The 23,984-nt window shown below is 38.7% G+C and overlaps 1 protein-coding gene across 1 annotated transcript; it reads left to right on the plus strand.

Annotated features, from left to right (window-relative positions):
* The first annotated feature begins 399 nt into the window (after positions 1-399).
* On the plus strand, positions 400-23,543 carry pinx1 (PIN2 (TERF1) interacting telomerase inhibitor 1). Its single transcript, XM_008397920.2, has 7 exons — positions 400-502; positions 1,250-1,359; positions 1,725-1,817; positions 2,059-2,140; positions 3,240-3,329; positions 9,073-9,155; positions 22,479-23,543. Exons 1-7 carry the CDS (start codon positions 484-486, stop codon positions 23,097-23,099), a joined length of 1,098 nt encoding a protein of 365 aa, XP_008396142.1. The 5' UTR covers positions 400-483; the 3' UTR covers positions 23,100-23,543.
* Positions 23,544-23,984: the final 441 nt, after the last annotated feature.

Below are 23,984 nucleotides of genomic sequence, written 5' to 3' on the forward strand. Positions count from 1 at the left end.
ACCTTCTACAGTTACCTGTTGCATTAAGCCTCTCCACATGTCTGCAGAATACTATTTCCTAGTGTTCTGTGAGAAACATCTGAGGCCTTCACAGATGAATTGCATTATACTGAGTGTAAATAACAGAGTGGAACAGTTTATCTTCTCTGTTTTATTAGTTAGCTGATTTCTTTTGTGTGAAACCAAGCACAAGTCTCATGCTATTATAGTTTCTAGCCTGGAGCGCCCTCTGCTGATAAGTGTTGATACAAATGGAGCAGGAAAACAATCAATAGCCTTTTTGAATACTTTGAAAAATGAACTAAGTTGAATAACCTACCGGATTTTATCTCTTGGTTCCCTCATGTATCTTTGAAAAAGTTAATTGTTTGCCCGTTACATACTTACGGTGTTTTCAGGCACCGTAAGCATGTAACGGGAAAACATTGTCTTCAGGCATATTTCTGGGATCCTTCCTTTGCGTCATCAGTTAAAGGACCCAAGATGTCCATGCTCGCTGAGCGTGCGTATATTTCTCCCAATTTTGATACATTGCTAATGTTTTCTTAGTTTTTATGCTATCCTTTATGCCTTCTGTCGCTTCCGAAACCATTTCCACACTTGTATAAATTGTTGGTCAGAAAATATTCAGTTTTTCTTCGAAAAGTACTCCAGTTAGCATTAGCATTTTACAGTCGGTGATTTAAACACGTGTGTGCTACTGTACTCTGCCTCTCAGTTTAGTAACGTTTCAACAGACTATTTACTCTACTAAGCTACAGTCTGTCTTTTAATATTAAACTATGACAGCCCAGTGAGGCGTTTTAACTGCTGCCTTTAGGTCTTATTATCGGCTTGTTGACAAACACCTGTTATTTTTATTAAGCTTTATCGTTTAATAAAATCATTAATGCCATTATTAGTACACTCCCTGGCTAAAAACATTGAAGCAAACCACACTTACAGGATGTCGAGTCTCACTTAAGACATAAAACTTTTTGAATGGTTAGATGGACATTACCTGTAAATCACAAAATGAATGGTTAGTGTTATAGTTTTAAGAAGCACTTCTATAAATGCCACAGGGCATTTGACTCAGTGCAGCTGCGCTCTTACATAATTAAAACGTGATGGTTCACGACAGGGTTAACATCAGCCTGTGTGCACCACACTGTGCATACACTTAAATGAGGAAGCTTGTTCTCATCTTTCATGCAAGCTTTTGTTGGCGGACTGTTATGTAATCACATTGCTGCTGCTCCCTGTTCAGCCCGCAAGAAACAGAAGTGGTCTGTAGACCCTAGGAACAACGCCTGGAGCAATGATGACAGCAAATTTGGCCAGAAAATGCTGGAGCAAATGGGCTGGTCCAAAGGCAAAGTGAGTGAGGTTTCTTCACATGGAATATGTAAAGCAATTAACTGTGCACTTTTCTGTTTGGGATGGGTTTTTGTGCAGGAAAATACTTTTATCATAGACCAAAAGTTGAAATATTGTTTATTTCTTGATATAAAGCTGGAAGTCTTGATAAATTGTAGTTTCAGGTTTATCATAATGAAGTTGTATTGTTGTCTCACAGCTTGCAGTATAATTATTGCAAGCTAATTGTGTAATTGTAAAGAAATATGACATATGTCGTATTTGTCATATGTCATGTCATAGTGTCATGTCAAATATGACACTCAGGTGTTTATACAATTAGGAACATGTGTTAGTATTCTCTCTTTTTTTGTCGTCCTTCTCAGGGACTGGGGAGGAGTGAGCAGGGATCGACGGATCACATAAAAGTAAAAGTTAAAAACAACAAACATGGGCTCGGAACGAACGCCAGCCATGAGGTCAGTTCTATTAGAAATAAAAATTTACTTTTGGACAAAAATTTGCATGTACTAAGCATTTGTTTTTTTTAATCAGAAAATGTATTTATTCTAGGGCTAGAAAGGAGAACAGTTTCTTCTAAATGTAATGTTGCATTATGTCTTGACCCTGCTCAAATAAAAACTAAATTTTTTCATGTAAGTTTAAAGAAGTATGAAGCTCGAGTATCAATTGATCTGTGGTTCTTTTTTTTTTTCTCAGGATAACTGGATTGCTCACCAGGATGAATTCAATGAGCTTCTGGCTCAGCTGAACGACCACCATGGCCAAAACACAAGTAACGGTAAGCGTGGTTTCAACTTTCTACTGCAGCAAGTGGTTTTCTGCTACGTGTGCGAGAACGCAACAGGAAATGTTACTCAGATCGAAAGGGGTTTACACTACTGATTTAAAATGTGGCTTCTGTGCAATATATACTGTATTGATGTTTAGATTTAGCAGATATTGTCAAAATCAAATGTGCTTTTTTGTTTGGCAGTAAATCTGATCAAAATGTTCCTGTTTTAGGGAGGTCGACTAAAACTATTTCTGCTTGGTAAATGCCTGACTTTTACTTATCTGATGTCTCAAGTATTTCCATATAATGTTCTTTGCTTCTGAAGTTATCTGTTGTTTAAAGTCCAGCACTTCCTGCTGCATTTTGGTGTCATGAAACCACAAGTTAAGTCCCATAAAACGATCATCTTTATCCCTGAATGCAAAGTTTAATATGGCTTCTGTTGCCTTTGGAGTAATGTCTTCATCCTTGCTGAGTGTCCTTTCAGCCCATGTTAGTACAAGGCTAATTAATGAAACTCTTACCAGCTTTCAGCCATAATTTTCTCAAGGTATTTTGCTCTTTTTTCCTGGCTTTGATACCCACATTTCACACTGAAACACATTCACATTCATTCAGAATCCTTTCTGAATGGCATGGTGGCTCGATATTTCCAAGGTTTTTATGCTCACATATAATTGCCAACATCTGGAAAGTTTACTCACTCAAGGCTAAATCATCACCCGGGCTTTCAGAAATTGTTTAAAGGCAAGATAATATTTCTTTGTGTAAACATCTGAATGTGAAGACATAAAAAAAGAAAACATTATTCTGGTGCTCAGCAAATTAAAATAATTTTGGTAATCCTATTTAACTTAATTTAATCTGATTTACTGTCATACACTAGGGTAATTTATGTTGTGCATACAAGACCGTAGATGCATCTTTAGTAGCTTTTTAAACAGCAGAGGGTGCTACACTGCAACATTTTATAAAGTTCAAGGATTTATGTCCTCACTTATGTTTCCAACATTAGTAGCACTATGCTAGAAATCATTTATTAATTATTTATTCATTTTGTAGTGGGTTGATGTGCATAACATAGTTTTTGTTTTGATATCTGTAGAAGTTCCTCCAGATGAGATGAAGAGCTTCAGTCTGGAAGAAAAATCAAAGACTTCTAAAAAGAGGGTTCATTACACAAAATTCACAAAAGGTGAGTATCTTCCTTTTAACCAGCTGTGTTTTTCCAACTTTAAACAGTTTTAACTCGTTTTAACCAATCTATCTGAAAGCCACACTCTGACATTCCTTCTTACATATTTAAAGCAAGACTTCATACCAGTAGCTGATTCGGAATGAGAGTGAAATGGTGCTGCTGCTTTCATGGTTTTCTGCCAGAGCCCCCCTGCAGTGTACACTTGACCTCTTATTAAAACTTATGCTGTCGTCTCAGACCACAGACGCTGATCAGAGTCCGGTCGGTATCTGCTGGGTCAGTTGACCCAGTGAGTGCTTTGGGAGGTTATTTATAGGCCTTCCCACTCCTTTCATTACCCTTTACACGTCAGGAAGTTAAGATTTGCTGGTCAAGGTCGGTACACTGATAGACTCGCAGAACGATGTGTGTTCAGAAGCACTTGAAGGTAAAGCAGAAAACTATCAGATTAAACTGCATAGTATCATGATTACATGATTGATTAGTATAATTTGCATGGTAAATAATGACCTGGAGTCCATCATACACGTTACACTTTGAATGGGGGCATTTAGAGTTACATCAACAATCTGCCATCCTGAAACGAAAAAAATATTACATACATTTTTTCTCTCTCTTTGGACTTACTTGCTTGTGCTAATTAAAATGCTTTTAATCGTGTACAATATATATAATAGTGAGTCACTGAGTTCAAATCTGCCTCATCAGATCTGAACACTTGACAAAACAAACATCTCGGCTTTTGCTTCACCTGGAAGAACCTTTAATATTTTACGTCATTCAAAAGCAACTTCCCGTTTCCTGTTTGGAGCATCTGGTATCTGCATTTACTCCCCCCCAGCAGAAACAGCACTCCTCTGACCCATTAGATGACCCTGCCTGATAGGACCTGGCCCCTGTCTCTCCCCCACTCTCAGCTTGTTTTTATGTTGTGAGTGTGAAGCGAGTCAGAAAAAAGTGCACACTTGAGCATGACGATCTGACTGTTTTAATGTGCTTGTTTCTTTAATTTCTTCCAACATTTATATTCTGCTGCCATTTTTTAATTGCCAAGTTTTAGTCAGGTTAAGCTCATTCTGACTCGCACAATTGTATCATTACCTAATGTGACTTGGGGTGGGTATGTTTCTGTTTGCCAACTACAGGTGCATTCATGGCAGCTCTAATATTTCTAATTATCATTCATGCAGCATAATGCATACATTGTTCTGCTTCTGCATGCCCACTCACTATTCATTTTTGGATATTTGCTTTCAGGGCCAACTGAGATGATTGGAAAATGTTATTCCAACAAATTTAAAGACTTGGCCTGTCACACCTTATATTACGTAATTGCTCAATCATTTTTATGTGAACTAAGCAGATTTATGTTACATGATTTCAGTAGTTTTTATTCACCTCTATAAAAATGTTAGGGTCACTTAAAACTTAAGACCTGTTGTTTAGCTGCATTAAAAAAATGCTGTGTGACACTAATAGTTCACACAATGGAGAGCTTGTGTTTAGATGTGAAATTATTTAATTGAACAGTCAACTTTTACAGTTCATTTTTTAAAAGAAAATTTAATCTTGGGTTTAAGCCAGACATGGATAAAAATACAAGCTTTGAATGTAAATTATAAAATTTATTAAAATGTAGAGGTGCACAATACATCCATCCATTTTCTTGACACCCTTGTCCCTCAGTGGGGTTGGGAGGGTTGCTGGTGCCCATCTCCAGCTGACGTTCCGGGTGAGAGGCGGGGTCACCCTGGACAGGTCGGCAGTCTGTAGCAGGGCAACACAGAGACACACAGGACAAACAACCATGCACACACACACACACACACACTCATACCTAGGGGCAATTTAGACAGACCAATTAACCTGACAGTCATGTTTTTGGACTGTGGGGGGAAACCCACAGTCCAAGGGAGAGCCCATGCATGCACAGGGAGAACATGCAAACTCCATGCAGAAAGACCGGGGCCGGGAATTGAACCCAGAACCTTCTTGCTGCAAGGCAACGGCTCTACCAAGTGCGCCACTGTGCAGCCCCTGCACAATACATTGAAATACAATTTTAGCAGTTCTAGTACAGTTGCAATATTTGGTTGACTAGTATACTCAGTGTTCCCAGAATAGTTTGCTTATTCATCTTTGAATTCAGGTATTCCAACCACATCTATGACTACAGTTGTATGAATCAAGCACCAGGCATGTAGATTGTTTTACAGACATTTGTAAATAATGGGTTGCGGTCAGGATCTCAGTAATGACCTGGATTGTATAATAGGATGCAACCTGTGCATTAATACCAGTAGTGCAATTTTTTGCCATTTAAAATTTCATTTTGCACTTGTAGTTCAATTTTATTAAAGTGGGAGCAAATGACAATGTCAACAAATTGGCCACAAAATGATATGCCAGGTTACAAAAGAGGGGAATAGAAGTTGCTGCTTGCACAGACCTGACCCCAGCCTGATGAAACAAGTTTTCAAGAGTGCAGCCTTTTAGCCAGGCTCTCTAGCCTGGGCTCACACAAGAGAAAATGGTCAAGAATCTCCTTAAACAAATTCCTAAAACTTATGGAAAGCTTTCCCAGAATAATTGAAGTTGCTACAACTTCAAAAATGGCTGATTTTTGAAGTTAGATCGTAGACCACATGGATTAAGATTTGGATGTCACTCAAATTCACATATGAATGAAAGCAGGCAAGTAAGTACAGCATGTATCTTAGGTTTCCTGCCTTATTAGCCAAGTTGCACTGAACCCTTTACTCATTGATGTCCTCATCCAACACAAACTTTGGTGACTAAGATGCTGAAGCTCTCAGAGAGTAGAGCAGGCATTGTTGTGATGGCAAATAACGAGGAAAGTGTTGAGCAGAAATTGAGGGGCAAATTTTTTTTGTGTGTTCACCATTAGAGATTTGTATTTAAGCAGCCTGTTTTATGTAGAAAAACTAACAAATGAACTGAAGTTGGGTAGATCTCACAAGGAAATGTGAAAGGTTGATTGATCCCTGGTTTTCCATCTTTGCAAGGGCTGTAACGCTGACTGCTTTGTGCCATCAAATAATTTCTTATGCATGAGGTGATCCAATCTCCTTTTTTTTTTTTCTAGCAGTGTTTTTGACGTCTAGTTTTGGAGAAGTACTTTTGTTCTTTTTTAGTGATGACTCTTAAGAAGGAACAGATTAGGAGTTACTGCATGCAGGAATGTTTACACTGCCAATCAACCATTTAAGGCTTTGACAGATTTGGCACCAGTCTTAATAATTTAACTGTCATTTACAATGTGACGCTGTCCATTGTCAGAAAGGGCTGAATTCTTTCCAAGCAACAAGAAAGTCTCAAAGATTAGATTGAAAAATTTTACGTCTTAGAACATATGTGTTGTCAATAAGAGGTCATATTTGTGTATTTGTGTTCCCCTAGGAATAAGCCACAGTAAAAAAAAAATAATAATAATTTTCTCCCTAAGTGGAGGTGGACTGCCACTATAGTTGCCAGTAGCAATTTGTAATCACCTAAACAGAGCTGCAGGGTAACATGTAATCCGCCACGCCTCTTTGCATGCTTCTACAGACTTCTCCAACGCCAACTCCCCTTTTTGTGATGTTGCTGCCAAGTAAAGGCTTGCTAATAGATTTACTGTTGTTAAGCTTGTTATATGAGTGGCTGGTAAGGTCAGGTAATACTCTGATAGCTTTTGATTGTAAAAGAGGTCAACTAGTTTAGTTGATGATGCTATAAATTCATGTTGCATCATGCCTTGTTAGTTTATAACTTTCAGTTAAAATGTTGTAGCTCAAGTAGCAGTAGCCTTCCTTCCTCTCCCTCTCAGTTCAGGCCCTCTGTTTACTGTCCTGCTTATTTTTTCTATTGATATCTCGTTTATGCTGGTTCGCTCTTTGCCAACTCTGAGGATTGATGGCCTTTGTTTGCGGGGAAAGGCACCGAAATCTCCACTGCTTTGGTCCAGGCTCCACAGCATAAACCAGTAACCCAGTTTTAATTGCTGCCTCCATCTATCACTTGTCAGGACAGCCAGGGTGGTTGATGCAGAATTTAACTACAGTTCTTTATCCCCCCTCTCTGTGTGGTGGCTTCATTGCTGCTTTTGGGTTTTTAAAGAGTATCCTTTTTTGTTGTTTTTAACAGATCTTGACCATTAAAAAAATCACGCAAAACATTTATTGTTTTTTTTTATTATTGTAGAGATACTTGGCAATAAATATTATGCTTTTTAAAAGTGTTTATTTCCATTTAGATTACACCACATTGCAAGGAAAATGAATTTGTGGGTTGAACAGTGTGTTAAGTTTAGTGTGTGGTTTGCCCCCATGAAAAACGTGCCAAGTCTTTTTTTTTTTTTTTTTTTGTTGCAAATAGCAAACATCATCTTCCCGACTGGAAAAACAGGGTATTGCCATCATCGCTGGTTGTGCAGAGATTTCAAGATGAGATTCAGCAGCCAGTGTCCATCCTACATCTCTACTCTTTGGGACTAGACCAAGATGTCAATGCAAATAAATACAGAGTTTGAGAGTAGAGAGGCTGAAACTGCCAGCAATCCTGACCTCAACACCACTGAATTGGCTGGGTTGAACAGATCCTGAGGAATAAGATGCCATCCCACAGCATTGTGTGACCAAGTTGGTTACCAGGAGGTGCTAGGCCTTTGTGGTTGTATGGGGTACTCCTAAGGCCCCTGTTTATTATATAAATGAATTGTTAATTGCCAATAAGTCTTGGTTCTTCAAACTTTAATAATCCAAGCTAATAAACACCACCACATTACAAACAGTTGCTGACTAAGCGTTTGGCAGGAAAGACTGGATAGTTTATTGTGGCCAGATAGTCAACTCTGTTGATGCATTTTCCTTACAGATGTGAGATCATTTGCAAAGAAATAAACTTCCTTCACAACAAGAAGCATGCTTGCAACAGAGAAATAGGTTAAAACCAAGTTCTTTATAAGTTTAGTACAACGAAACTAAGAGCTGTGTCAGAAAATGGGACTGTTTACTTTAGTCTTGGCACTCAGTAATTTGATGTCAGATTTGCATTTCAGTTAGTGCATTGTAAATCTTGTTTGACCAGTTATCTGATGATTTCTGCCATTTTAAACAACTCTTTGCCCGTTCACCTGAAAACCAGGAAATGTATACGTGTGCTCCCTTTTCCAAGCAGTGAGAAAATCAGATCCAGTACAATTTTTACGTCTGACCCAAGTCCAGTAGGTGACAAACACCAAATGACCTCCATCCCATTTGTTTTAGTTTTCAGCATACTTTCTTGGTTTTTACCTCTTAAGTGTGCCCTGTGCTGTGACTTTCAAAGTCAAAAGCAGGGGAGATAGGGTCTTAAAAGCAATAAATAACCAAATGTTATCAGAGTCCCGCTGAAGGAAGAGGATGCAGCTGTTTGAACAGGACCCAGGCTCGAGACAGACGACTGCATGCTTCAGGAGCCTTTGAGGCCCAGTCTTGAGAACGGGAATCCGGAGACTTGGCGGACCTTGTCGTCAGTTTATTTTTCTTTGCTGTTTTATCCCTGCTGCATAATTGGACCATGCACAACTCCTCTTTTCTTTACCCAGCTACCACATCTTAAGCACACACACACGCACGCACACACACACAAAGTGTGTCAGACGTTCTTTAGTCTTTTCAATCTGTTGGTTTGTTTTTGCTATATCAAATAAAATATGCTGATGTTGAGTCCAACGTTTTACTTTCTTGTTTTACTTTAGGCAAGGACTTATCTTCCCGTAGTGAAACAGACCTTAACTGCATCTTTGGGAAGAGGACCAAGTCTACCAAAGACCAAGAACAGGTAAGCTATTGAACTTTGTTGTGTAAGAAGAAAAATATTTTATTTTTTGGCTGAAGTCTGAGGATTTCTTGCTTCAAATATCATTGAGCATTTCTCAATGTCTTCTCAGTTAATATTCCTAATTAGTTACTTCGCTTATGCTGAAGAAAAACCTGTCATCTGAACTGAGCAGGCTGACCCATGATCTTTCTAAGCCTAATCAAAGTCAGGACTCAGGAGTAAGACGGCATACCTCTAGCAAGGTGGCTCAGGCTTATCAGTCTCAGTAATTGCTGGTGACCATCAGTTGTGATGTCCTCAACATTTACTCTGGTACAGTGTGATCCCTGAGGTTTTGCAGGTCCCAGCTCCCGAGCTGCCTCTGGCTGAAGATTAGCCATGTCGCAGTGAACAGCTTTAACGCTGCCAAAGGGCCACTGATGGTGGCAAGAGCACTTAAATCCAGTTAAGAGATTTTCACTCTTACCTCTTCGTCCCCTCCTTCACACTCCCCCCTTTTTCTACTTCTGTCTCAGACCATCACATCAGGTGGTTCTGCCTGCCAGAAGGGTTTATTAAAGTAAAAACCCAAATTGTGTTGAGGTTTGCAAAAATCTAAAGTGATGATGCTTACAAAAAAGTTTTTTTTTTTGCTTTTGCCATCAGTGGTTGGCCCCTACAGAGGTCACTTTGCCATTTGACGCTAAGGTAATAGTCTAATGGTTTTGAAATTTACAAGGTCAGGTGGGTCCAGCTTGCATTGTATTTACCTTTGTAAATAAAAACAAAAAATGCATGAAATCTTCCTGTAGATAATTTGCAGGAGTTATGATACATTTTAGGCCTATATTTGCTTTCATAAATTCACATTACCTAATTTACAGATGGACCATGATACATTAGATTGCTAAAAGGTTAATGTATTGGTGAAATGTAATTAAAAGGTAAAACATGTAGGTTCATTTACTCACATATTTTAAGTGTTTCTCCTAGTTTTTAAGATTTTTAGTCACTAAAGATAACCCATATTTTTGATTTTCTAAAAAGTAGATTACATAGGAACAATATAAAATTATTTTCAATAGAGACGTATTTTTATACACTAGCCTACAATGTCCTGTCATGTATGGATTCCACACCCTAAACCAAGTAACCCAGTTTTAATTGCTTCCTCCATCTATCACTTGACAGGACAGCCACAGTTTTTGATGCCGACTTTAACTACAATTCTTCTTCCCCCCTCTCTGTGTGGAGAGAAGCAATTAATCCATTACAGAAACTGCTAAAACCTGCTTTTATTATATTTAAAATATTAACTTTTTTAAAAAAATTATTTTTACTTATGTTACTAAGAGCTAATGTGGGAGGTCAAAAAAGCCATTTGCGGCTCCAGAGCCCCAAGTCGGAGACCCCTGCTCTATATAGCCAGAGGAAACCTGAATAACTTTCTCACTTTCATTAGGATCTCATAAAATTAATTTTAAACTTTAAAACAGATCTAGACCTTTTGGAATCATAACTTTATCACGTTCATATACCTTTATGCCAGTAAATGACCAATATCTGTGTCTTTGGATGAAATAGTTTTAAACACATAGCTTTATAATGAGAAAACACACAAGATAAAACTTTATTTTGTAGCCAGAGGAATTAAAACTAACAATTATTGCACCACTTTTACATTTGTATTTTATGGTGAAATAAGCATTTTCTTCCATTGTATTGTAATGAATTAATATATTTTCATGTCACAAACCAGTTTTGCTTCCCCAAGTTTAATCGACCCAGTACAGAAAGCCAGTCTGACGGTGAAATATCTACCTTTTGGACAGCAATACACAAAAAAAGCCTTTTGCTGGATTCCTTTGTTTATTTCAAGCACTGGGCTTGAAGAAATTGGCATCTTGAAAATCCATAAATTGTACACAAAAACCCTTCCTCTATTCCCCTGCAGGTGCTCTGCCATAACATGACAATAGGAGATGCTCCCTGGCTGATTAACATTGGAAATGCAAGCAATACACACCATCATTTTTTTTCCCTAATCGTTTGGTTATGGGTTCTTATTTTTCAGCCAGGTGGGACACCATTGACCACATTGAAAGCACCAGCAACAATTACAATGGTTTCCCACGAGCCCTGTGTTAAAGCCCAGCAACATCTGAGGTTGCAGGGAATAAATAAGAACTGTGATTGACCAATCAGGGTCTAGGCGTTTTGCCTGATATCCTATGAATGTATGTCTGTGACACTGGAATGAACCTTTGTCTCACACTCGTCTTAAATCAGACATTTGACATGTTACACAGTGTCTATATTGAATAATTTCACTGCTCCAAAACTTTATACCGATACAGATATAGGAGTTTTGGTGTGTTTGATTATGGTATTATACAAATGTCCATCTTGATGAAGCTCGTCTGAAGCTTCATGAACTTCTCCAGGCTTGCCCTTTTTTCCCCCTCATGAATCTTCCACCTCTTCAACCACCACCCACAGCTGTCTCTCCAGCATCCCTTCCACCAGTCCCCCCACAGCGGGTGTTTTCCTTCCTCCACAGTGATGTTTCCTGCTCGTCCCTTATCGCTGTGCGCAACGCTCCACGAAACAGACAAGTGCACGCACACACTCGACACACAGGTTTCTGCTCATCAAAGGCAACACTGAATATGAGAGCATGCAAACATTTTTTGTGTAGCTGCTGTTGCTTAACAATTACGGCATTACACCACAATTACCACCAATTACTATCTGAAATTAATAATTAACCTTTGAGCCATTCAACTAAATACACTGACTGGTTGATGCTTTAACCCTGACACCAAATATGTGAGGGGTAAAGTTGTGGAGCTATGCCTCAAACTTTGAACATCTTTTTGGAACACAGTCCGAACAGTTATCCAAAAATAGTGTGGTACAACCACTGACCTACCAAGAATCCTAAACAGACACTAATCAGGGAAACCCATGATAACTCTTGCTTGAATCTCGGTCAAGATTTAAAAAACGAGCTGAAAATATATTTTCATACAATCTCCCTGAGTTTGAAATATAAGTCTGTAGTTTACAAAGCCGTTGGAGACATACTCCAAAAGACCAAAAGGTGATTTATATTATTTAAAAAAGTCATTTATCATCTTCCTTTTACTTCAGAGTATTACATCAATTAGGCTGATCACATAAAAATCCAATGATATACATTGAAATTTGTGGTTATGATCTAGTGTAAAACGAAATGTAAAATTAAAAACCAGGGAGGGGGCGAATACTTTTGCATTGCACTGCAAAATGGAAGAGTTACTTTCCCCCAAAAATTTGATTTTAAGTATGTTTATCATACTTATTTATTGTAGACATTCAGCTTTGTTTTACAGGGGGAAAGCTATTTGCCATATACAAGTGACCAACTTAGCAAGATAAATCACAAGCCACCGTTTCACCCACAGCTTCTCTTTTTATTGTCTAGCCACCTAAAAATGTAAGGTTGCAGCCATTATTTACGATGTGTGTTGGGGTATAGCACCTGTCCATCTACCTGGCTCTCTGTTATCCATCATCTCTCCTATACACATGAACCTCTTCCGTCTCCTGCCTCCTCTTGAGCTCCTCAACACAATTACTCACCACATGACAAATGACAGGCTCTCACTGCCGAGATATCAAAAAGCCCCGGCCATTTTTAAATGCAGGGACATTGGCACCCCCGTGGTCCCCGCGCTTATCGGCGGGCGAGCAGTGCCCCTGGCTATCCTGCTCTCCTCCTTCCCCCTTTTTCCACCACCCCTGCTCTTCGTGCCCTCCTCAGGGGGTTTAGTTAGGGGAGCCACATGGAGGGCCAGCCCAGCTTGATTTATCTCCCTCGCCCCTCTGCCCAGCCACTCAGGCAGTCCGAAAGAGCCGACGAGGCTCCAACGGGCCTCGGCTCGAAAGCCCGGCATTAGCTGAAATAAACCATTCTGCCGCCCAGTGAAAAATGTCCTCTGATTGGCTAATTAATCAGTCAAAGGGGAGCGACGCGGCTTGTGGCTTGAGGGACCCAAGCGGGCGACCGCAGAGGGCCCGCTGATAAATAGACTCCCCGCCGATTCATACATCAACAAAAGTTAGTCATTTTTTATAGGCGCCAGCTCAGTTGAAAGGTGGAAACAAGCTGGAGTTTTATTTTTTTCACCTACATTTCATTCTTTTTTTTTGTTGTTTTTTTGCAAGGAAGAGTCAAAATATAAAAGCTTTTAGGCTTTTCATTCAAATTACCTGCTTTTGTAATTGTGATTTTAATTAAATATTTAAAAGAAAATGAAAATCTTTATTTTCCACTTTTCAAATGACTCCAATTATCCACTTGTCTTGATTATCCATCACTCATTTTTATTTTAATTTGATTTCAGTAAGGGCACATCCACAGTTTTAGCCTTATGTTGATTGCTTATTCTGTTTGACTTCAGCAAAACGTTAGAGGTGCTCCAACATTCACCCATTTATTATTTCTCTACTCCCTTGGTGTCAGAAAAGAAAAATGGTTCAGCTTAAATTGGTACCAGCCTTGTTTTGACGTTTGAACCTCCAGTCAGACGGTGGGTATGCTGCGCCCTGCTCTCGGGTCAGCGTGACCCCTGCGGCCTCTCCCACTCCCACTCTTGCTCAGGCACAAAGAACGGGGGGATCAGGCCTCATCGGGTGGCACCTGTTGCAAGCGTTGGCTGCCCACGCGTCGTCCACATGAAGGATAGCCCGTCGGCATGGGCTCCCCCGATACCGCCGTGTTAAGGAATATGGAGCAGGGGCGACACGGGTTGAGCATTTGGCAGATGCGTCACAGAAGGCGCCAGGGAGCCGATGGGCGGAGTAAAGCTGTGGAAGTTTGCTGACAGTGCAGAAGCAAAATCTCATTTTTGCTACATAAATTGTCTCCAACCATACCACAGGTGACAAAGGTGGCAATTGAGGCCTGTGAAATGTTTTTGATAATTAAATGTCAGAATGTCAAGAAAGTGTCATTTATTTTTAAGATCGGTCTAAGAAATTTGTGTCTAATTGTCAAGTTTATGACATGGAGTTTATTGTATTTGTTTTGATTGGGAGGTTAAATCTGATCATCTTATTTATTCCAGACTGTATCCAGCAGTAATAACAATCATGAATAATGAACACATGGTAAAAACACACCCAAGACTCCAGGATAAGTCAGTCATGCACAGTCTGAAAGATGTTGTTGGCTGAAGCATTGGCTTATAAATGCCAAACCTTCTCCAAGTCATCTGCATATCTTATAGTAACAGGGAAATATTCAGAATTAGGCCCTTTGAAAAATAATGTCACAATCTAAACTGGTGTTATCAAATCTGTGCTACACTTATCCAATGTGTGAGGCACTCATCATGAGTGATGAGCCCCATAATAAGTTTGTTCTTACCAAAATTCAGCAAAGGTGTTCAAAACAGATGGACACATCTTTTAGGCTGCCATTTTTGCTGATAGTCTCAACACAGTGTATTAATATTTAATTGCGTTCTAATTTAAATTTATGCCAACCCTTCATTCTCCTAACAAATGAATGTTTGGGGCAGTCAATTATTGAATTTGGTGCTGTTTTTTAAGAAAAATTGCATATCTTATTATTTTTGATGAAAATAAACTATTTTCCAGACTTGCATTATGGAAAACAATAGATCTTAACATTTTTCGCCTTTCTTTTAAGGAGGCAGAAAAGTGAGACTTTTTTAAAAAAATTATTCTACTTTGTTCATTCCATTAAGAAACTATTTCTAGATATGAAGAAAGAAGACAGGCTAATTTTATCCCCTTAGACAACAATGCTGATCTGATGAAAGGGCCTGACGGTGTAAACGTGCGTCGCTGCAGCGTGGTGGCTGCTATTTGAATGCACTCATACAGGCAGCTGCACTTATTGCGGGCCGTTCGTTCACAGATAGCATCTAATTGCCGCGACCAAAAGCGATCCCAGTCTTGATCATGTTTGTTGACAGACCCTTTTACTTTTACCGCTGAAAATACCAAGGCCCGCCAAGAACAGCCCGTCCTCCTGTAAAATAAGTGCAGCACACAGTTGCCATTTACCTCTGTGGCAGTTCTGTAGGCTGCTCCCTGCTGGCAGTGCCAGCTCGCTGACACTTAGAGATTAGTGCTGGACTGAAACAAATAAACAAAAAAAAAAAAAAAAAAAAAAAAGCATGAGGTGTCTGTCTCATAGTTACAAGCCTATGCCACAATATGAGAAATGGATAATTACCTCCTAGTGAAGCTAACCGTCCAGACATTTCAGACCATCTTGGCTGTTTACAGTCAGACTACCGTTTAATCACTGACTCCTAAATCTAATGAATCACAGCTGAGAGAAATAATCACAGCCTCTTCCCTCCCTGGGGTCAGAGTGAGGAACCCCGTTGTTCATGAAGGCCTATTGTCGGCGAGTGTTTGCAGTGTTGAACAAGCTGCATGCATAATGTTGTCTTCATTTGTTATTTATGATTAACGTTCCCGCAGTAGGAACAAAATGCAATTTTTCAACCCGTATTTATGTTTAAACTCCACACAGTGTCTGCTTTTAGCAACGTTTTTGATGTGCGGTATATGATGGGCTTATATGCTTCATTTGTTTCCGTTAAATTTGCGATTGGTAAACCTAATTTACAAAAAAAAGGAGAACAAAGATTGGAATTAGTTTAAAGGTGTAGACTTGCGTGTTGAACTGAGGCATTCACTTATTTGGATTAAGGCTTCCACCTGTTTTTCTGTCCACCCACGTCATGCCGATGAACGATGGGCTACCGGACTTGTGCGCTCATCAGGGAGAGACAGCTGGCTAATCAGGCCCTGATCCATAGACCTCGAGTATCACCAAATTTATTATTGTGGCAGGACAATGAGGGCAACTCTCATGCAATTACCCACCCAGCCAATATCGGTGAGAAATTATTGAAAAAAAGTATAGCAAGCAATGCAAAGAGGCAGTTTTTCAGGAAATAAAAGGCCATGTGCTGCACAATCAAAGTCTAATTAACAAGATTAAAAAGGTGAGTTGTTGAAATGGTTATTGGTTAAATTTACGTATTTCAGATTGAAGGAACTTTAATACAAGTAAACTCTCGAATCTTGTGTTACAGTACAAAATAACACAAGTAAATGCAAGCTGCTACCTTTTAGGGAGTCACCTATTAATTTTTCTCTCCACATGTTTCATATTTTACTTGCTGTTGAATTAGACTGCAGCTAACTATTCTGCCTTACATCTCATTCAATTGATGAATTTGTATACATTAATTCAACGTTTTGGTCTACTAAAAGTATTTAGTTAGGCTTACACAAATGAAAAGAATTGAGATGAGAACTAATGCAAATAAAAAGTTTGCATCCTGTAAGTTACATTTCATTTGGTTTCTTTCATTGGATGCATCGTTTTGATGTAGATCCAGACACTACAAACCTTAGTTTTTGTTAAAAGCATTGATGCTTCTTTATATGTAAAGAACTTAATTTGCCTTGCTGCTGAAATGTGCCGTACAAATAAACTTGCCTTGCCTGCATATAATAAGCTTGAAAGTATTGGCAGGCGCCACCTGCATCTTACAACATTAGCCAGCAATCAGGCAAAGTTGGGTTGTTGTTTGGGACAGAGTTTTTGTTCCACCTCTTATGCTGCTGATGTGTGTGTTGCCTTTGATTTATTTATTTTTTTTGTTACATCTTGTCAAAAATATGCTTAATTGCTTTTTTTCTTAAATGTTCAGCTTTTTGAACTGGACAATGTTTTTCCCATGTGCAAAATAAACAAAGTCATTTTTATCTTAGAAAGGTACGAAAAATGTATTTTTGATTAAGGCATAAACATATTACTAAAAACTGACGTAGCAATTTTTTCCAGCTGACTAAATATTACATTGGCATAAAAAAAGCAGGTTCATGACACTGAAATAATTAGTCATATCACTATGTTGTGATATGAACACAGCACAAGCTGATTTTGTTTTATATTGTTCAAAATCAGTCCTATTCTTTAGTAGAGGCTTCATGTTCAGAACAAAATTTTTTTTTTCAAAAGCCCTATTTTCACCTTTTAGAACTTGTGTGAAACTGGCAATGTAAAACAGTTTGGATTTAGTAAAACCACTGAAGAACCAGCATTTTACCCCAATGTAATAGCAATGGAAGGTTGCCCACAAATATTTATTTTTGTATTGTAGGAACATTGATCTATTTCGCTACCAATTAAGCTCTTTTGGTAAAAACTGTATTAAGTCTAAAATTCTATAAAATTTTAATACCCGTCTTCATTTCAAAGCATTCTTGCTCAGCTTTTTATTTTAAATATGTCAGGTGATATTATGCATCTTTACTCGGTTACATTGCACTCTTTTTGCTGTAATAATGTTTAAATCAATGGCATACAAGGTAACAGATCTTGTATTGTACAAAAAAATGCTGGCTTAGATTTTTGCACTCTCTTTAGCTCACAATCAGCGTAAAGTGGGATTGCTTGCTTTGCAAAAAAAAAAAAAAAAAAAAAAGCCCAGATTATTACAAATAAATGTAATAATGTAGGATTTTTTTCTATTCATTTATTCTAGGACTCACTGGAAAGAAAAGTTTCTCATGCACTAAAGTGAACGTTTTTCTTCATTTTTCCTGGCTTGATTGACTTCCCCTCTGAATATATTGGCCGTTCTATTTTGGCACCTTGGCACATGCTCTGCCATTGGCTTTCCATTGGTTACATTAGCGGGGAAGAGATTGAACTGGAGTGTCTTGAAGGAGGCGTCCTGTTGAATGTCTTCCCAACCTCTCCTTTTCTTCGGGACCCTCTGTGGACCCCTCCCTGTGTTCCCTGCCCAACCCTGTCCCCCGCCAGGGGAGTGAGTGGATCAGGAAGGGCCCGATAGCCAGCCAGACCGCTCCTCTGCTGAAGGAGCCTTATCTCAGAGCTGCACACAGTGCATTGAGCGCATCCTTTTCCTGGGGTTCTGCGTCTGGGTGGAGAGAAGTAGATGATGTGGGAGGAGAAGTACACACGGCTTGATAAGAGGTGTGTTCTCCAACCCTCTGCTACTCAACTCTGCCATTTTTGCCATTCTTCCTAAATTTAGCAAGAAGCTGGACAGATTTTTGCAAAGTTAATAACATATAAGACATTTAAAATTGTGTATTTTCACAAAACAATACAGAACATGAAGAAAACATCTATTCTCATAATGCATTCACAAGTGCTTTTTTTCTGCAATCGCTCAGTCAAATTAGCTTGTATGTTTAAAGTTGTCTGTTTAATTTTTTTTTTTTTTTACCTTAGATGAAGATGGAATCAAAGTTCCAGATCAAAATATCAATTCACAGCAACCCAAGGATAATTTCTCTCCATTTTATTTTGCTTGAGATGACTAGACAGTAACCATTACTGTTTTTTTTAATGGTATAAATGTTCTAATATTTTTTTTAAAAGATCAAGAAAATATTTTTTATCTACTAGATTTAACCCGCTAGGAATTGATGAAGTTATCAGGTTTTCATATTATTCCTCGACGTAAATATTCAGTTGAATTAAAATATTTGCAGTTTGCCATTGATTTCACTGAGTTCATGTCTATAAACATTTTTAATACCCATAGGTTCAAACCCCAGTCTTTTGATTGTAGGTATGAAAAGTGTTGACATCTTGGATGCATTTTCTCAAGATGTGTGAACTCTCTTTTCAATTCTTACCTTTAGCCATGATGATATGCATTTTTACTCTCTTATGTAATGTTTTCTGTCACCCCAAATGCTCTGCTTCAGCTGGAGAATAATTTGCAGCGTCAAATATGCATAATTTATTTAGGTATTACATTAAGTATTAACATATTTCACAAAAAGCATGATAAAATTTTATTCAAATAATTTTATGCAGTTCTTTTTATTTAAAAAAGTATAAGAATTTGTGCATTTCTTCTCCATCGTTCATCAAATTTCAGATTAATATGCTGCTTTTTTCCCCACATCTGTTAATGTAGCTGCAACTTTGAAAGAATGCATAGGTCAGTACTGCTGTCCAAATTTGATTTGTCTACTAAAGTCAGTACCTGGGTTAGTAGCAAGTAGTGGGTCAGATACGTGGGAAAAATACAAATATAGTATCTGTAAGTGTGTGACTTTCCTGTTTAATTCCCCTTAAATAGTGCCACAGTTGTTAGGAAAATACATTGTGGGTTGAGTATATTGGTTGCATTGCGCCTCTAAAGACCTTGCTAAATCATTTCTGCCAATACCAAAAAACTTTGATGATAAGAAATGATACTTGTCCTCACTGGAGGCAGTTTTAATGTAGAGATATTATGGGATTCTGCAGCCAATGGGAACCCTATGTCTTTGGTGACAGAACGCTGGCCTTTCAAGATGTCAACACTTGCTCCCCACAGGAAGGGGTTTATCAGAGACTACCTCCACAATTTGGCAATTGAGAGGATGGAGTGATCTGCTTGCAGTCCTTACCTAAGACTCATTTGTGGGATCAGCCTTGGTATGTTGTTCATGCCAAAGTGACCAGCACAACCACATCAGTGGACTTGTGGTAAATGCTGGTTGAAGAATGACATGCAATCCCCAGCCAATATGTGAGGATGAGGAAGAGCTGCCAGGCAGTTCTGGCAGAGTGATTTTTCCATGCATTATAGATACAATGAATAAATGAACAAGTTGTTAAATTTCTTTTAAATTCTTCAAACCTCAATTATGCCATCCCTTCAACAGCACTAAACGGGAGTCGATACCTAAATAAGGCATTGGCAGAGAAGTTTTTAATGAGGACAACCCACATACTCACTATTGCTGCTTAAACCACAAATAAAAAAATTGAGAAATGGGAAATATTTTTACTTTCCAGCAGTACAAGATCTGTTTTCAAGAAGCATTGTTACTACGTAGCAAAAGCTCATCAAACACCAATAAGCAATACTCTTTATGATACTTTTGTTTTAAAAATACAAGCTAGAACCAAAAATGAGTCTGGTAATGCTTTCTGTGTGCTGGATACAAGACTATGACATTGCAAAGGATTATATGACTAACAAGTTTGAGCGAAAGATGCAACTGAAAATGGAGAAACCCCTCTAACGTTGCTGCCAAGTACTTTCCTATTAGCCTGTCACCCCCAATAGTTCATGCTGAAAAAAAAAATCTCCAGGGCTGCCAGGAATGCTGACTGGATCAGTATGTTTACATCCACTCTGTGTGTGTTTGTCCAGCCTGTGCACAGCACTTCTACCTGCTGTCGGATCAGAGTCTAATGGAATCCCCAGGCAGTGAAGGAAGAACCACGCACCAAGCTCAAGCCACCTTTCCCTGATGATGATGTTTCTCTCAGTCACTCTCCCCTCTTTCTTCCCTTTGCTCATTCAGCCTGTCCCTCTCCTGAGAGTAATTTCACAGGCAGCTCTAAAGTGGCCCCCAGCCATCTTCCCAAATCCCAGTTACATGCTGTTTGGCGCTGTCAGCTCTAAGCCTCATCTTCACTCTCCCAAGCAGAGAGGACGCCATTGTGCAGTAACTGGGAGTATAGATTTTTAGTGGGAAGCTGGAAAGTTTTGTTTAATGGCACCTCACCTGAAGGGCTTTATATTCCCCTTGTTAGAAGTTGTGGTTATATCTGGACAAGGTCCTGGATGGTGGAAAACTTTCTTAAGCGTTCATGTTGGGTTCACCTACATTGGAAACCACTTTTTTCCTGTTTTTAAGGTCTGCACTCTCACAGACGTTATTGGGAACTATTAATCTTGTTAATTATAAGCTTTCTTGGATTTATTTGAGAATAATTCTGGCCAAATCATTATTTATATCTTCATTATATTACAATTTTTTGATGAAGGGACTTAAGAAGAAAGCTCCATGTACATCTCTCAACTTGGCTCTGCATTTGACTGTAGATTTGCATAACTTTAGCCATCATGTCTATCTCTAACTGTAATTGAACATAAAGGCTTTAAGGCCAAACAATGATACGTTAGCATACAACTCGGTGTTTTCAGTTAATCTGTGTGGTGTGAAAAATGCCATGCACTTCACCATCTTAGCAGCGGCTGCATTGTTTAGTGCGACTCTCCAGAAGAGCTTCTGTATTCTTCACGACAAATCATTATGCATTGAGTAGACCATTAGGAAAATGAAGACAAATGGATCATAGGGGCGAGGTGACAAATTGTACATGCTGTGGAGGTAAAATCTGGACCACGTTGTGCCTAACGGTTTTAAAATAGGCCCCGTTTAATGCCAAACCTAAAGGCTGCAGTGAGGATTTATAATCAGACTCAGTTTTCTCCTAAATATAGAACAGAAGATCACTGCATGCCATGTATGTATAAATTCATAGAAACTAAACAGCTTACAGTATTTTTGCTGTGCTGTTTTTTTTTGTTTTTTTTTTACATCTGAAATAAATGCAATAATTGTTGATCTCTTTAACACAGACGTTTATGGTCATAAAGTACATAACCATAAATTTGGGGTCGCCATTCAGTTTCTCCTGAAACTGAATGACGACCCCAAAACTTTTTGCCAATGAGTTAGTATGAAGTAGTTAAAAGTTAAAAAGATGACTAAGGATGGTAAAAACGGATCCAATCATGTAAAACTTCCAACAGAGTTCATGCCTCCAGTAAGCAATCCTTTCTCAATAAGAGTCCAGACCTTTTGTACGAAACAAAGCATAGAACAAGGTGCTGGTTTTTCCCAGTCTAGGTTGTAAAAGCCTTTTGCAACTTTATTCAGAGAAACCACACTTTTACACTGAAAAATACTCTGAATTATTTTATTTTGTTAACTAAGTCACTTATCTTTTGATGCATGTGCCCTCTTCTTAGAAAAATTAAGTCGAATTTAAAATTCTGAGACATTTCTGTGGAATGACAGTTGACTTTCCTAAGAACGTTCACGTGTTAGATTAGGTTGATTGCCAGCCCCGGTTTTCGTCTCTTTTCTTGCTCTGGTGGTAAGCCAACACAAACAGCAGATCTGGTTTCAGTTTGATTTGACAATCACAGTTCAGCTACAACTTGTGTCTCTATAACAGCTCCTCACCACTAAATATGGAGCTGTTACAGAGGGACGACAGCTTGGAGCTGGATGTCAGGAACGATAAAAAATAAAAAATGCGACTCTTTTGTAAACTGTGCTTATTTTAAGGTTCTAACACCTATTGTTGCTTCAACATCCTTCTTTGGGTTTGTCACTCACTTTACATCTTTGGAATAATCTTAGTATGATGAGTGACAATCACTTAAGCTCCTTTGTTCAAAATGGTGTACCAGGTCTGGATGTGCAGATTCTCTAAATAACTCTCTTCTTATTTGTGTCTTTGTGGTGTAGGGGAGGAGCAGGAGCGAGTCTCCAGTCGAATCAGAGGAAAGTGGGACTAAGGCTTCTTCTGAACTTGATACTGAGTCAATAACCAAGACTGTGACAAGTTCTCTGAGCATGCAGGAGTATTTTGCGCAGCGGATGGCACAGCTGAAGAAGGCTCGTGGCTCTGAAGGTTCAGCATCTTCTGTCAAAGCGGAGACTACCGAAACATCAAGCCCAGCTGAGGAGCTCAGTCCAGTCTATAGCAGCAACAATGATGCTGAAAAGCCCAAGAAAAAGCAGAACAAAAAGCTAAAAGAGGAGCTAGTGGATGTAGAAGAGAAGTGCAGTGCTCCCATCGTACTAGAAGAAGAAGAAAACGAGGAGAAAGCGTGTTCAAGAAAGAAAAAGAAGAGGAAGACTGTAGAAATCATTGATGAAAATGAAAACTCTAGCTCCGCCAGTGTTCTGGAGATGAACTGTGAAAGACCAAGTCTCTCCAAGAAGAAAAAACCTAAACACATAGAGAAGCAGCTTATAAATGTTCACGAGGGCGAGGAGGCCCACAGTGAAGTAAAGGAGTGTGAGGAGGAACTGGTTACTAAAAAATCCAAGAAGAAGAAAAGGAAGAGAGAAAATCAAGAATAGGTTTTGGTTAAATTTCTCCACCTTCCAAAAATGTCTTACTTCATTTGTACACTTGTCCTAATTCCCACCTTTTTAAATATATTTGTGACCAAATGAAATTTCTAGTACATGAACAACAGATGAATGAAACTGTTAAGGCACATTAACATGAAAGGTTTAGCATCTGGCTTAAATTAAATGAGCTCTTCCTGAATCTTGTATCTCCTCATTAAATATGATTCAGGAAGAAAAACGGCTTTTTTCACATTTATTCATCTTTTACTATTTGCATGCATTATTATTTATGTACAAAACTCCATGTTTCCCAGTTTATCACTTGTTTCAAAAACTGAAAGGAAAGCTGTGATCGATGGGATACATCTGGTGTTTTGTCATGATGCGCCTTTTAAAACGAGTCATTCTTTGAAATGTCGAAATATTTCTAAATAAATATGGTCACACACATTTTGACTCTGCTTGTATTTTATGGCCTGAAATTAGATAAATTTATGAATAGCATGACTCTTGTAGAAAGAGAAAACACTATCCCATTGTGGAAGTTGAAACCATAAGTTTATAAACTGTAGAGATCACGTTACAAAATCAATGGAAGTACTCAGGTGTGTATTTTGTCACAGATGATTTGGCTGACAGTCACCATTTACCTTAAAGATGTGACGCAGGACATTCCGGTTGGTTTGACTTCACAAACTCTGACAAACCCGCCTTGTTCCAACTCCTGTGTGGGATGAGGAAAAGAAGATGCCGGTGGTGTCCAGTGTTGCGCATGAAAATGTTGTAGCATTCTTTTGTCTATTTTGGGTTTGTCTGTTAAAATGATCCGAATGTGTGTTTGTCTTCCTGGACAAAAAAGGTCGACTAACTTTGTAGGCACGTCGGATGTGC

This window comes from Poecilia reticulata, linkage group LG21, assembly GCF_000633615.1.
Source record: "Poecilia reticulata strain Guanapo linkage group LG21, Guppy_female_1.0+MT, whole genome shotgun sequence".
NCBI lineage: Eukaryota > Metazoa > Chordata > Actinopteri > Cyprinodontiformes > Poeciliidae > Poecilia > Poecilia reticulata.

Excerpts from the sequence above, each read along its gene's own strand:
- pinx1 (XM_008397920.2), top strand. Across the intron at positions 1,360-1,724 it reads TGGGCTGGTCCAAAGGCAAA|GGACTGGGGAGGAGTGAGCA; the intron begins GTGAGTGAGGTT and ends CGTCCTTCTCAG. Across the intron at positions 1,818-2,058 it reads GAACGAACGCCAGCCATGAG|GATAACTGGATTGCTCACCA; the intron begins GTCAGTTCTATT and ends TTTTTTTCTCAG.